Here is a 13,942-nt window from a genome sequence, read left to right as displayed (position 1 = left end):
GTAGCGTAGTCACCGAGTAACAGCAGATACGGTATGACGTTGTGACCTTATTTCATTTTTTGAACTCGCCAATGTATAAAAGGCCTTTCCGGTCCTGTCTGCTCGCAGCTGCGTTTATGAGACCGGATTTTTTGTCACGGTGTATCCACCGGCACTAAAGCTCTCTGCTCCGTTCATGTACGGAAACCGCCGGTGTCCTATTCTGATATGGTGAGTAGAATGAAAGCCCAAGTGGGATATTTTTCTTTTTCAGAAGTTACGCGATTAGTGAAGAACGTTTCAAGAATATAGCCTGCCACACAGGTGAATTCAAACTTCGATATTTTTCACTCGAAGTATATTCGCACTTCCATATTTTTTCCCCATTTAGGAATGCAACCAAAGTGACGGAGGTCTAATAAGTTTATGGGACTGAGAGGTGACTTCTAAACGTCACAGCCACATTAATTTTGAAACATTGGAATGTTTTTTAAAGAAATAGCGGTCTTAGTAAGCGTTGTAGTCAGATTCACGTCGAGGGTCTACGCCACGACGAGATCTACGTGTATCGGCTGGACAAATTTAGATGAACTGGATGGCGGGAGATAGTCAGCCGGGAGCAGACTGTGGTTTCGCACCCGATTAAGCTTACAAATTTTAAGATGTTTGCCTAACGTGAAGTCTCCGGCATCGAAGCACTTTCTGAAGCGTCAGTCTCAAAATCGTGGTGTGGGAGTTTGCAAGCCAGTGTTGTGCTGCCAGAAAGCACACCATAATAATGTGACAGCGTGAAGATCTAAAGAGAATCTTTGATAAGCAAGACCAAATGTCATACCGAGCTCCACGTGACTGTCACTCACATCACTAACCACCAGGATGATGGTTGATGCAAATATGATCTTTAAAATTTGTATAATCTAACTAATGTACAAATATTGTAGCGATAGATTGCGCAGAAGAAACGTCATTGTATGCTACGTTAGCGGTCACCAGCCGCGAACATGTACTAGCGATATTTTCATGCCGCCGAAGGCCAGTTTTGGTGCCGTCGAGGTTTAAGCCAGTAAATATAAATGTACGGCGCTTGAGTTGAAAGCAGGGAGCGCAGAAATATGGCGTAGTTTTTGAACATTAGCGTACGATTGTGAAAATTTGCACTTCATGAAATAAACGCGGTTTATTCAGTCCCGCGTGTCGAGCTATAACGTCACGCAGAGGCTAGGCAAGACCATCCACTTTGTTTTGCTTGCCAGCTCTTCCTGAGTCTCAGCTAATCGGGACGCTGCCAGTGCTGTTACTCCTGTAATTTTCATCCTCAGAGGGTGTAATCGTGTACGCGCCTTACGATCGTGGAGGCATGTCGAGCTTTATGCTTGTAAGAACAAACTTTGTAGATGGTTTGTAGATGGTGCCTAAAATGTGAGCATAACTGTGGTGCACAAACATGATATAAATGACGTGTGGCGTAAATTTTTACAAGTAGGGACAGCTGGGTGAATTGGTGTGGCAACATAATAATAAAAAACAGCGCCAGAGAGACAGACAGAGAGAAAGAGAGAGAGAGAGAAAACAAGGATAGGAAAGGCAGGGAGGTCAACCAGAACAGCATCCGGTTTGCTACCCTACACTTAGGATGGGGGAAAGGGGAATAGAAAGAGGGAGAAAGGGAGAGAGTAGGCACTGAGTACGTGTGGGAGGGACGCCATACACAAGGAGAGGCAGACAGCGAAAAGAAACAACGGGTCAGTGCGCTCACTCTGAATTACAGTTTATTCGAGAAACACCCGCCGTGGTTGCTTAGTGGCTATGGTGTTAGGCTGCTAAGCGCGAGGTCGCGGGATCGAATCCCGGCCACGGCGGCCGCATTTCGATGGGGCGAAATGCGAAAACACCCGTGTACTTAGATTTAGGTGCACGTTAAAGAACCCCAGGTGATCGAAATTTCCGAAGTCTCTCACTATGGCGTGCCTCATAATCAGAAACTGGTTTTGGCACGTAAAACCTCATAATTTAATTTTAATTTATTCACGAAACACGGAATATAAACCTTTCAAGAACGCCATCGGGCGGACAGATAACATAAACGACATATGAGAACAAAAAGTAGAAAACAGGAAAAAAAAGGCATGAGCAGGGTCATGAGCAGGGAGCATGAGCAATGTGCGAACTCGAAAAGCTTTTCAACAATAATGGCGTGGCGTTAGCGATGGGTTCAAGACGTCACACAGCCTTGAACTATTTCAATGCGTAGTCTCATACTGAATGTAATTTGAGCATTTCAAGCCAAGCCCGTATTGGCTCAATGTTTTGATGGCGTGGTCTTTCATGGTCACGCAAAAAAAAAAAACCCAACCCACTTGCTCCCAGAGCAGAGCCGCTGCGAGAAAGGGCGATTTGATGAGTTGACAGGTGCACAGGCGCCGGAGCGTCAGTCGTTAGCAAGGATTCCAGCTGCATAGGCGCGCGCTCACGCCGCGTGCACAACCAATCAGAGCTGTTTCGCTTCCGCCGGGAAGGAAAAGGGCAGGAAAGGGTCTCGCGCACGCTGCGCCGGCTTCGTTTCCGTTCAGTTCAGTCTCGGAAAACGGATGGGACGGCCGCGCGTTCTGCGTTCCCTCAAGGATCAGGCTGCCTTCGACGAACGGTGGTGAGATCTCGCCCGTGAATGGACTCGCAGTCGGCGCGCCGATCCAACCGTTAAAGCCACATCGCGCGCGCTGCGCCTGCTTCGTTTCTGTTCAGTTCAGTTTTGGAAAACAGATGGGACGGCCACGCGTTGTGCGATCTCCCGAGGAACAAGCAACTTTCGACGAGCGGCGGTAAGAATTCGCCCGTGAAAGGGCTCGCCGTCGGCGCGTCGATCCAGCCGTTAGAGCCGCCCGAGCCCAGGAAATCCGACAGCAATAGAAAGAACATCCTACGCTCAGGGAGCGGGAGGCCGAAGCAATCCGGCACCGTTATCTGTGGGTTACTTAACCGTGACGAAGGTCAGGCGCACGCAGGACAAGCTTCGTTTACCTCCATTTTCCGGTAGGGGAAGGTTTGGTCTTCTTTTTTCATTTAATTTGAGGAAGAAAAATGAACTAAGGACATTGTCCTTCCCGAACTCCGTTTTATCCCTAGCAATCACAAGTCTACTTGCTCATACTAATATGTCGAGTCGTGTATCACTACTGCTTGGTAGTGATGGCTAAGAAAAACCAAATTGTGATTGCGTTCGAATTTATCATCCGCAGAATGGCCAGTTTTCAAGAGCACAGTTTGCAAGCAGTACCAGAATTACCATATGAACAGGAGCGAGTGAATTTGTATGACGTGAACTCTCAGGGACACGTCGGAGTCGTGGCCGAACTTCTAGACACGTTTCATAAAGCTTTCCGGCCCTGTGAAGATGAAGACCAGCAGTTCCTAGACATCGGATGCGGTCCAGGACGTCTCACAGCTGAGTATGTGCAACCAGTCTACAGCTGTACACACATGCGTAGGTAGCATAACATAAATGAAAAATATCTTCAGAAGTTCCGCATTGCAATATCATTAAAGCAGCATTGTTGACAAAAAAGAAAATGTATTGTTAATGACCTCTATAAATGCTGCATCGTGCAACTGCTATACCTGCAATTGTCAATATATCCGCGATCTTTGTGCGTTGCAACGCTAGTGTTAAAGAAATTATTTTTTAAATTTTCGATGTGCTTACGTGGCCAATCCTGCATTTTCTTCCAGGAGGCTAAACGTCGTGATGTAGCCCTCCGTGGATGAACGTCACGCTCTACGCATTTTTGAATTCCGTACCTTTTTGAGGCGAAAGCCTTAGATCTCTATATTTCAAGATAGCGTTGTAGACAGAAAATACCACGTGACCTGAGGACGGCCACAGTCGAACCAAAGCATGTCCAACCGTGTATAATAGGTGATTATTGATTAGCAAAGTTAATTAATGATTCATTAGTGATTGGATTGAAGTAGATCAGAAAGGATTAAGGTGAATTAAGGTTGATTAGGGTGGATTAAGGTAGAGAAAGGTGCTTGAAGGAGGATAAAGGTGGATTAGAGTGGATTAGGACAGATTAGGATGGATTAGCGTGGATTAAGGTTGATGAAGGTGGATTAAGAGTGGTTAAGGTGGATTAAGGTGAATTACAGTAGGTTTGGCAAGGCTTTCGCCTTCGCGTTTCTTAGGCGATGGCTAAGGATACGTGGGATTTTTTTTTCTCGCTATATGACGGCAATGCCTCTCGCGGTAGAGGCGCAATCTTCCTTTCCAATGCGATTCAAGCGTGTAGGTCACCGTACTTGGTCTTTATTACACGAAGCGGTAATGGCGAACGGCTTCTTAAGTTCGTTGAGCTCACATCATCGGCGCTCTCGTTCATATTTGGCCCTGCATGTGTGGAAATTTCCCCAACACAAACTTTTTCAAGTGCAATCTTGGAATACACTATAAAATACATAGTGGTATCACCTGGTTGATTTCTGTGGAATATGAAGCTCAAGAAAATAAAGTTTGGCTTGCAACATTCCATATGAATTCACTCTTTTCCGACTGCTATTTCTTTCAAGTGCTTTTTTTTTTGCTAAGTTTGGCATTATGGTATTTTGCATTTGCACAGCTCCCAATTCAGTTTATGTGTGTGCGTGCATGCGTGTGTGCGTGCGCGCGCGTGTGTATGTGGATGCATGTATATATATATGTAGGTATGAGTAGGTATGAACGGCAGATGTGCTTGCTGAACATAAACGCGAGAGAATGAGAAAGAGACACCGATATGGAATCACACGTTGCGTAAGCACAGTTTTGTTTTCCCGCAAAATTACAAGCATTTAAGCAAAACACTGTAAGAGTGTTTCATTGTGCGACTTCATTGTAGTTCTGCGAATTGAGCGCGCCATTAAACATTCAGTACCATTTCTTGAAATTCAGTGGTACGTGGATGCCCTGGACCAGTTGAACCGGACATCTCCGGAAGGGAATATCATTGAATATAATTTCGGCTAATATGCTCGACGTGATATATCACGAAAAATGTACGGGGCTGCAGGACTTCGGTGCTTTTTGAACGTGTTGCGCTCTGTCATTGAGCAATAGCAAAATATGTGCACTCAATGACCTCACCCCCTCCCCAATGAATTAAATGCTGATTAAAATGTGGGTGCTTTTGCATCGTAGACAGTGCGATACAACCAGGTTGGTAGGAAAGACCACGCTTTGCGCTTTTTTAAAGCTTCAATTATGTTTTAAAGAATATCATTCTGCCTCACTTTGGACTTTGTAACTGCGCGTATAGCGTGGTGGTACGTTAATACCATTAAAATGAATTACGAATTACATAAAAGCGTGGATAGGAAACCAAGGTACACGCTACTTTTTTTGTGACGAAGAAGGTCAGTGTATGGCACACATAACCGGTGGTCATTTATGAAAATACTGTCGCGGGTGGCAAAGTAGTATACAGTGAGTAATATAGACTGAAAAACTTTATAAAAATATGCAGAAATAAAAAAGTTCGGCTAACGCCGGGCATAAGCTATTGGAGATCACAGTAGCCTAAAAGCCTTAAAACACTGTGGACCTTAATCCTTCAGTGGACAGAAACAGGCTCGTATTGTTATTTCTTCTTACTGATATTGGAACTGTGTCATACAATGAGTGTCTTCGCTTACATATTGAGTGGATAATTGCTTCGAAAAATGATAGCTGACCTGTACACTCATTATGGTTCTCATTTTCCTGACGTATCACAATAATGCGTACTTAATGCACGAAACGCTTAAGAAAAAAAAAAAGGAGCGTAGGACTGATGCCACAGACGAAAAGGTAGTGAAATTTTTATAGAAGTTGTGCCAAGCTAAGACACGCACTCATTTCGTTGTTCGTCTCCCGTAGATGCCTGTTCCCGCGCTGCCCTGCGTGCCGGAGGCTCGTGGCCGTAGACAAATCCACAGCCATGCTGAAGTTTGCGGCTGAAAATTACCCTCACCCGAAGATCGATTACCTTGCTCTCGACATCGCGCAAGACGTGGATGAGTTTGTGCGTGAGCAGGGCCAGTTCCAGCGGGTGTACTCCTTCCTTACGCTACACTGGGTCCGAGACCAGCCCAGGGCCATGCAGAACATCGAGAGGCTGATGGCTCCTGGAGGAGAGTGCATCTTACTCTTCAAGCGAAGTGTGCACTTCTTTGACCTCTTTGAAGCGATGATAAATACGCAACGGTGGTCGAAGTACAGGGAGGTAATGTGCTTCAAAACCTACTCAATACGCCGTAGTCCCTTGATTTCCGGGCAGTGCTAGGAGAAGGACAGCACAGGAGAAACTGCATGCACTTATTAACTGAATTAAAGAAATGATAAATTAATCGAAATGAAAGTGGCTGAATAAACAACTGGCCGCAGGTGGGTCATGAACCCACGTTCTCGCATTACACGTGCGATGCTCTTACTAAGTGAGCTACGGCGGCGCCGTTTTCCCATCCTCTTTCTGGGCTATTTATGTTTATCTACCCGCCATGGTTGCTTAGTGGCTATGGTGGCTTAGTGGCTAAGCCCCATAACTTAATTAAATTTAAAACTATATTTATCCACTATAACTAAACCTGGCAGTGTTAGCCAACGCCACACCTTGACGGCCTTGAGGCCTTGACGGCAGATGTGGAACATCCTTTTTTTGACGTTGGCGTCACGTGTACGTTATGTTTTTGGGTGAGGGTAACTGGTTAATAAGCCCCCACGTGCTACCTGAAGGCATCGATGCTGCAGGATTCAAGGCCTCGCTATGTAATGAACAAGAAGAAAGGAAACTGAGGGCACGATTTTTATTAGACATATCATCAGAATCCAAACAAAGACACGAAGGAGAGCATAGAAGAAACTACATGTGCTTATTAATTGAGTTAAAGAAAATGGTAAAGTAATGGAAACGAAAGTGGGTGAGAAACTGGCCACAGGTAGGGCACAAAGCCAAGTCTTCGCATTTTGCGTGCAATGTGCTGATCTCTCTCTCTCTCTCTCTCTCTCTCTCTCTATATATATATATATATATATATATATATATATATATATATATATATATATATATTCATATATAGTCATATATAGTCATATCATAAGAAGCCAACAAACACTGACACCAAGGACAACATAGGGGAAATTACTTGTGCTTAATAAATGATATAAAGAAACTATAAATTAATGGAAATTAAAGTGGATGAAAAAACAACTTGCCGCAGGTGGAAACCGAACCCACAACCTTCGCATTTCACGTGCGATGCTCTACCGTTTGAGCTACAGCGGCGCTGTTTCCCCATCCACTTTCTTGGGTATTTATGTAGTAGAACCCTGGGAGTGTTAGCCAGTGCCACCACTCACAGACCTTGGCGGCGGACGTGGAGCGTCCGTTTTGCCGCAGGCGTCACGAGAACGTGATCTTTTTGGGTGAAGGCAACTGGTCAAGAAACCCACATATGCTACCTGAAGTCATCAATATATATATATATATATATATATATATATATATATATGTATATAAAGAGCTTCTGCGCGTTCTCGTACTTGCGTTAAGGCATGATTAGCTAGACAGCTCCTAATGCCTGTCGCTCACGTGGGCGCTACCCCATTGACTTACATATGTTACAATTTAGAAGTCCTTTTTTTATTGCTATCACGGCTTGCAGGGTATGCTTTAAGAACCTTGTTTAGGTGCTGCTGGAGCTCTACCAGATTTCAAGCTTATACTTTACAGTTATATAAATAAATTTAATTTATTGTCTTATTAATTCATCAAAAATAGTTTTTCTTTGTTGACGGGTCATCACAAAAGAAAGTGATAAACTTCCTGATGGAGTTCTGATCGTGCTGGTTGTAACATCAGCAGTGTTCGTTTTGCGAAATAACTTCATGTCCTACAGTATTTAAAAAAAAGCGTAATTTGTTCTTCTACATCAACGTTTTTCTGTGTGCGCGTGCCTTCTGCATTCAGTTAACCCCATTCAATGCTTGCGAGACAAACTTGTCAACATGCGTGAAGCACGATGTATCCTAGTGGTTTGTGGAGAATAATTTACAGTACCGAAGTGGGGAAAGCATGTGAAGTTGATGAGATGAAAAGAAAGAAACAGCACTTACTGATAACTATGCTACAACAATATACATTTTTTCCTTTCATTATTTATTACGTATTTATGCTCTTACTTTAATCATGTATGAACCAATTTCCCGTTTGCTGTAATAACATATCTTATTTTCCTGTTGTAAATATTAACAGGAGGTCCCGCCCTTACAGTCTTTGACTATAAGACCTCCTTTGGAATATATTGCGTGCCTAAATGTACTTATATATGCAATAAATTTCAATTTCAAATTTCAAAAGAAATGATGATAGCCAAATGTCTTCGAAGCTTTTGCAGGCTAGTTCTTCCAGGAAAGAAATGTGCTGCGGTGCTTAAAACTAACTTTAAAATAATTTGTGAAGTGGCCGGTATTAGAAAATATAATTCTTCGAATTTATAATGCGTCGAAAATAGGAAGCTGTCCTGACAAAGCTTGGCAACGTGCGCAAAAAAAAAAAGAGTATTTAAAAGGCAGTCGTCACGCATACGTTGCAATGGCCATTGGTCGAAACTTGGAACATTTACAGAGCAAAATTAACGAAGCAGAATCATACGAAGAGCTCGCTCGTGCTCTGGAGGCAAGTAAATAGTTCCCGTTATCACGGTACTACACTGCGGAGATGTCCCAGCTGCTCTTGTCCGTTTTCATTGCTTCACGTGCAGACGCATATTTAGCACTTTGTGCCCCAGAAGCACATAAAATTTGTTCTCAGTGCTTAACAAAGGCGCACTTTGTAAAGTACACACGACGAGTAAGTTAATTACGCACACAATCGGTAGAATTATACCAAGAAAACATTTGCGTGCGCTGATGCGGAAAAAATATATATATATATATATATATATATATATATATATATATATATATATATATATATATATATATATAGGGAGAGAGAGAGAGAGAGAGAGAGAGAGAGAGAGAGAGAGAAACTTTATTTGACAGGAATAGATTGTAAGGAGGGGTGGTCGGAGCCCCTCAGTCCAAGGCCCCACTGGCCTTTGCCGTCAAAAAACAAAATATCGGTACACTCATTGCCGACGCGATCGAGAAGAACGAAGGCTGTAGTGCTGAAATACCCATAACGTTGAGTGGCTTTATCGTAATCAGCCGCAACATTTTTTCTAAACCACTGCACATCGTGTATGCATGTTGGGATTATTTATTCGTACTTTTTTTTCTGCTGAACAGGTTCTTGAAAGTATGATGCCAGCAACCAGAATGATCAATGACGTCGTCTCTCTGAGGGCATATGCAAGAAACCTTGTTGAATCTACAAGACTCACGACACTGTCTTGCGAAGTTTTCGTCTCTCCCGAGGAACTACGCTGGACGAGAGGACAAATGACCGGTGAAACATTCAAACTCTTTCCTGTTAGACGTACAGTGTTAACGACCGCAGTGCTTCAGTGATGACGGCATTCTTTTGCATAGCAGGAGGTCACGGGTTGGAGTTCCAGCCACGGCGGCCGCATTTTGGTCGAGTAGCATAAAAAAATGAGGTAGTCTTTTCCGAAGGGCGAAGCCTTAACATATCTATAGCAATATCAAGAGTAGCGCTTGAACTCGTTGTACGGTATTCTAACTATACGTGAACGAGACATCTGGTCGCAATGCGGCATGCGAGGCAACTTCTGCTTGGCAGAAGACAGAGCGCCAAGGCAGTCTCAACACGATGTGGTGACGAGGAGAGCACCAGAAGTGTGACCACCAGCAACGGTCGCACTTCGGTGGTGCAGAGATGAGACCGAGGGGAAACCGCCGGCGGTTGTCGGCATCCAGTGCAATATTAGAGAACACCGGCTTGACATTTACTGCCCATTCGGCTCAGACTAGTGAATACATACAGTAGCTTCGCAGGAATGCTAGTGCGCTTATAGTATAGGGCGTGCAGGCGTGCAAGAGGCACATTACAGCGGCCCTGGCCGCCCTCGCTCCACCACGTATGCGAGTGAGCGTAGCGTTGGCTGCCCGTCGACTTCACTTTGTTTTTTTCACAGCCGAACGCGTTCCACGTCTCTGGAAACGTTGTAATCCCCCATGCGCGAGCCGTGCATGTGCTGTCGAATTGGAGGGCACGACAGCGGCGGTGGCGAAAACCGACGACACTTTTGAGTTTCAAACCTGCGTTTCATTGATATAGCAGTAAAAAACGATTGTGTACACAGCACACTACGTCTCACATAGCCATTGTGCTGCTTTGGGTTAATCAAAGTCCACGAACTAATGAATATACAAAGAAGCAACAAACAAGCATTAAATTGTTTAGTCATTTCTTATGCGTCATGAACACCATGTCAGCAAGAGGCGCACTGATGCGTTAGGCAGGCTAAAGTGGTTAATTAAGGTGATAGGCTCGTACATATTTATTGCGATTACCGTTCTTTGCCTACTTCAGCCATATCGAGCCTGCCTGCCTGCCTGCCTGCCTGCCTGCCTGCCTGCCTGCCTATCTATCTATCTATCTATCTATCTATCTATCTATCTATCTATCTATCTATCTATCTATCTATCTATCTATCTATCTATCTATCTATCTATCTATCTATCTATCTATCTATCTATCTATCTATCTATCTATCTATCTATCTATCTATCTATCTATCTATCTATCTATCTATCTATCTATCTATCTATCTATCTATCTATCTATCTATCTATCTATCTATCTATCTATCTAACGTCCACGCAGTGGCTCAAGTCTAGTAGCCTGGGTCACTAGTTATGTGTTCGTGGTTGTGTTGCCGTCGTGGCAGTTCCACTGTCGTCATTCCAGCTTCGTGATTTGACTCTCGTCATTCCATCGTCCTGACGTGTTCTTCACCAGCCCAGTGGCTCAAGTTGTCTGATAGCTTGAGTCACAAGGTGTGTGCTTGAGGTCGTGATCTCCTCGTGGTCACTGCATAGTCCAGCTTTGTGATCAGACTCGCGCACTGCAGCTTTCGTCACGCCATTGTCGTCATAACGTCGCCCTACATTCGCCGTCGTGGTCGTTCCATCGTCGTCAGCCCAGCTTCATCATCCGACTCTCGCCATGCCGTCGTCGGCACGCCATTGTCGTCATACGGGCTTCGCGGTAAGCCGTCGTCACGCTGCAGTTCTAGACCATCGTCATCACTTCAGTAACGTCCTTCCATTGTGTTCATGCCGTTGTCGTCATGCCGTCTTTGTCGTTACATCGATGTCAGCCCTTTATCATTACATTGTAATCATGCTGCCGTCATCCAGTCGTGATCATGCCACCGTTGTCATGACATCATCGTCATTGCGTCGTCGCGACTCGTTTCTTCATTCGACTCTTTACATGGCGTCATCGTCACAGCATCGTCGTCATGCCGTCGTCGTCATACATAGGGGTCGTGATACAGTCGTCGCCACGCCATTGTAGTCATACACTCGTCGACATCCCTTTGTCCTCATACTGTTGTCACGCAACCGTCGTGATTGCGTCGTCGTGCATTTGTTGTCATACCGTCTTCGTAATACCATCGTGATCTTTCCATCGTAGTCATCAGAACTCCGACATCCGACTCTCATCCTGCCATCATCGTCACCCCATCGTAGTCATGCAGTATTCATACATTCGTTGTCATATCGTTCTGAGGCCATCGTGGCCATTTCTATGTCGTCAATAAAGTTTCGTCATCTGACTCTCGTCATACGGCCGTCGTCACGCCGTCTACGTCGACTCAGTGATCCATGCTTAATTAGTTGACGAATAGGTACCTGCTCGTGACCGTGATACTGTCCTGGTCATTCAATTGTCGTATTTCCATGTTTGTAATCTGACTTTAGTCATGATGTCATCACGCCGTCTATGGCGACCACTGGGCCAAGGTGTCTGACAGCTTGGTCCGCGATGTATGTGTTCATGGCCCTGACACCGTCATGGCCGTTCCATCGGGATCATTTCAGATTTCTCATCTTACTCTAGTCATGCCACTGTCATCATGCCTTTTACGCCGGCCCAGTGGGCCATGTTGTTTAACTTGAGCCACTAGGCATGCGCTCATGATGGTGATACCGTCGTGGTCGTTCCATCATCGCCATCCCAGCTACGTCAATCACGTCCCGTTATGCCATCGTCTCAACCATTTGTCGTGCGGCCATCGTCGTCATACAGACTTCGTAATATAGTCGTTGTTATACAACTGTCATCACACTCGTCATCATCCGATTGTCCTCATACTGTTCCCATGCTGTCGTCGTCATTTTTTCGTCCTCATGCATTTGTTGTCATACCTGGTCGTGATACCGTCACGATCGTGTCATCGTCGTCATTCCAACTTTGTCATCAGACTCTCGTCATGCTGTCGTCGTAAGACAGTCGGCGCCATACCATTGTCGCCATGCCGTCCGCGTCATAGCGCCTTCGTCGTTCCATTGACGTCAGTCCTTGGTAATCTCATCGTTATTGCGCTGTCGTCATTAAATCGTAATTACACTGCCGTGGTCATGCTATCATTGTAACTGCATCGTTATCAGATAGTTGCCATCACGCACCAGTTGTCACACCGTCGTCCACATGCCGTCGCGGTCGGGCAATCATCGTCACTACAGCGTAGTCATCCGACTCTCGTCATGCTGTTATCGTCATACGGCTTCGCGCTACAGTTGTCACACCATGGTATTAATACACTCCTTGTCATCCCATTGTTCGATTTTCGTTGTCATGCCATTGTCGTCATTGCATCGTCATCATACAGTCGTCGTCATACATTCGTTTTCGTACCATCGTCGTGATGCCGTCATGATCGTTCCATCGTCGTCATTCTAACTTCGACATCCCGACTCTCATCAGGCGGTCGTTGTCATGCAATCGACGTCAAGCGGCCGTCGTGATGCCATTATCATGTCGTCATCGTCACGCAGTCATTTTACCAACCATCGTCGTCCTTCCAGTGACGTCATCCCATTTCCGCCATTCCGCCGTCGTAATACCGCCTTCTTCGTTATTCCCTCCTTATTCTATGGCACTTATGCTATCATCTTTCAATGGAGATTATCCACTGTTACCATGCCATCGTCATCATTGAAGAACGGCCATCTCATTGCCGTCATGCCTTTCTCATTACACTGCCTTTGTCGATCCATCGACGCTACTCCGTTTTCGTCATTCCATAGTCGTCACTCCGCCATGCTCCTGGGACTTTGGCAAGTGCCGATAGCAGATTGGAATGATACTGAATTATGCCAATATAGCCAAAGTAGCGGATGTCTCAGAATGACAACCGCAGGTGTCATTCAATCCACAAATAAGCCGTATCAATTCATTGCTAGGGAAGAAGATGAAGTTGCTCTATTCTAGAACGTTTTTTTTCTCTGGTTGCTAATTATTGCGAATAGCATTCTTTGCCAACTGAAGCACTTTCGAGCATCTCTCTCTCTCTCTCTCTCTCTCTCTTAGAGAGAGAGAGTAAAGTGAAGACGAGTACCTCGCACCTCCACCAAATGCCAAGGGATCATCTTTATTAAGTAGAGTCTGGAGGACACCTCACAGAAGGCCAGGAAAGCGGGGCAGTCTCACGGTAACCTTGGGGCCCAAGTTGTCTATCTGCTAGGGCCAATACATGTGGGCTTGTCTTCGCGACGCCGTCGTGGTCCTTGGATCTTCGCATTGCGGCTTTGTCGTTCGACTCTGATCCTCCCGTCGTCATCACGCCATCGTCGTCATAAAATATTCATGGATTGGTTGTCACACCGCCATAGTGATAGTAGTCAGTCCAGCTTCGTCGTCAATTCAACTTCATGATCTGACTCTCGTCATGCTGTCCTCTTCACGCCTTCTGTTCCGACCGAGCGGTTAATAGTTTGGGACACCGCGTATGTTTCCGGGGTCGTGATGCCGTCGTGGCC

General features: G+C 45.2%; 1 protein-coding gene and 1 non-coding gene across 3 annotated transcripts in view; one reads left to right on the top strand and one right to left on the bottom strand.

Moving 5' to 3' along the window:
- Window positions 1-102: 102 nt before the first annotated feature.
- The window catches only part of LOC142590401 (uncharacterized), a 54,021-nt gene continuing 40,181 nt past the window's right edge, over window positions 103-13,942 (top strand). For both annotated transcript variants that reach the window (XM_075702485.1, XM_075702484.1), the window contains exons 1-4: window positions 103-210; window positions 3,216-3,425; window positions 5,867-6,212; window positions 9,278-9,437. In XM_075702485.1, the coding sequence (XP_075558600.1) occupies window positions 3,217-3,425; window positions 5,867-6,212; window positions 9,278-9,437 (715 nt within the window). In that variant the 5' untranslated portion in view covers window positions 103-210; window position 3,216. The remainder of the gene's footprint in view (window positions 211-3,215; window positions 3,426-5,866; window positions 6,213-9,277; window positions 9,438-13,942) is intronic.
- Window positions 7,199-7,271, bottom strand: TRNAS-UGA (transfer RNA serine (anticodon UGA)). Its single transcript has one exon. It is a non-coding gene; the product is annotated as a tRNA-Ser (tRNA).

The sequence above is a fragment of the Dermacentor variabilis genome, chromosome 8 (assembly GCF_050947875.1).
Source record: "Dermacentor variabilis isolate Ectoservices chromosome 8, ASM5094787v1, whole genome shotgun sequence".
In the NCBI taxonomy this organism is placed as follows: Eukaryota; Metazoa; Arthropoda; class Arachnida; order Ixodida; family Ixodidae; genus Dermacentor; species Dermacentor variabilis.
The sequence above is the reverse complement of the archived record's forward strand: the minus strand, read 5'-3'. Positions and strand labels throughout refer to the sequence as shown.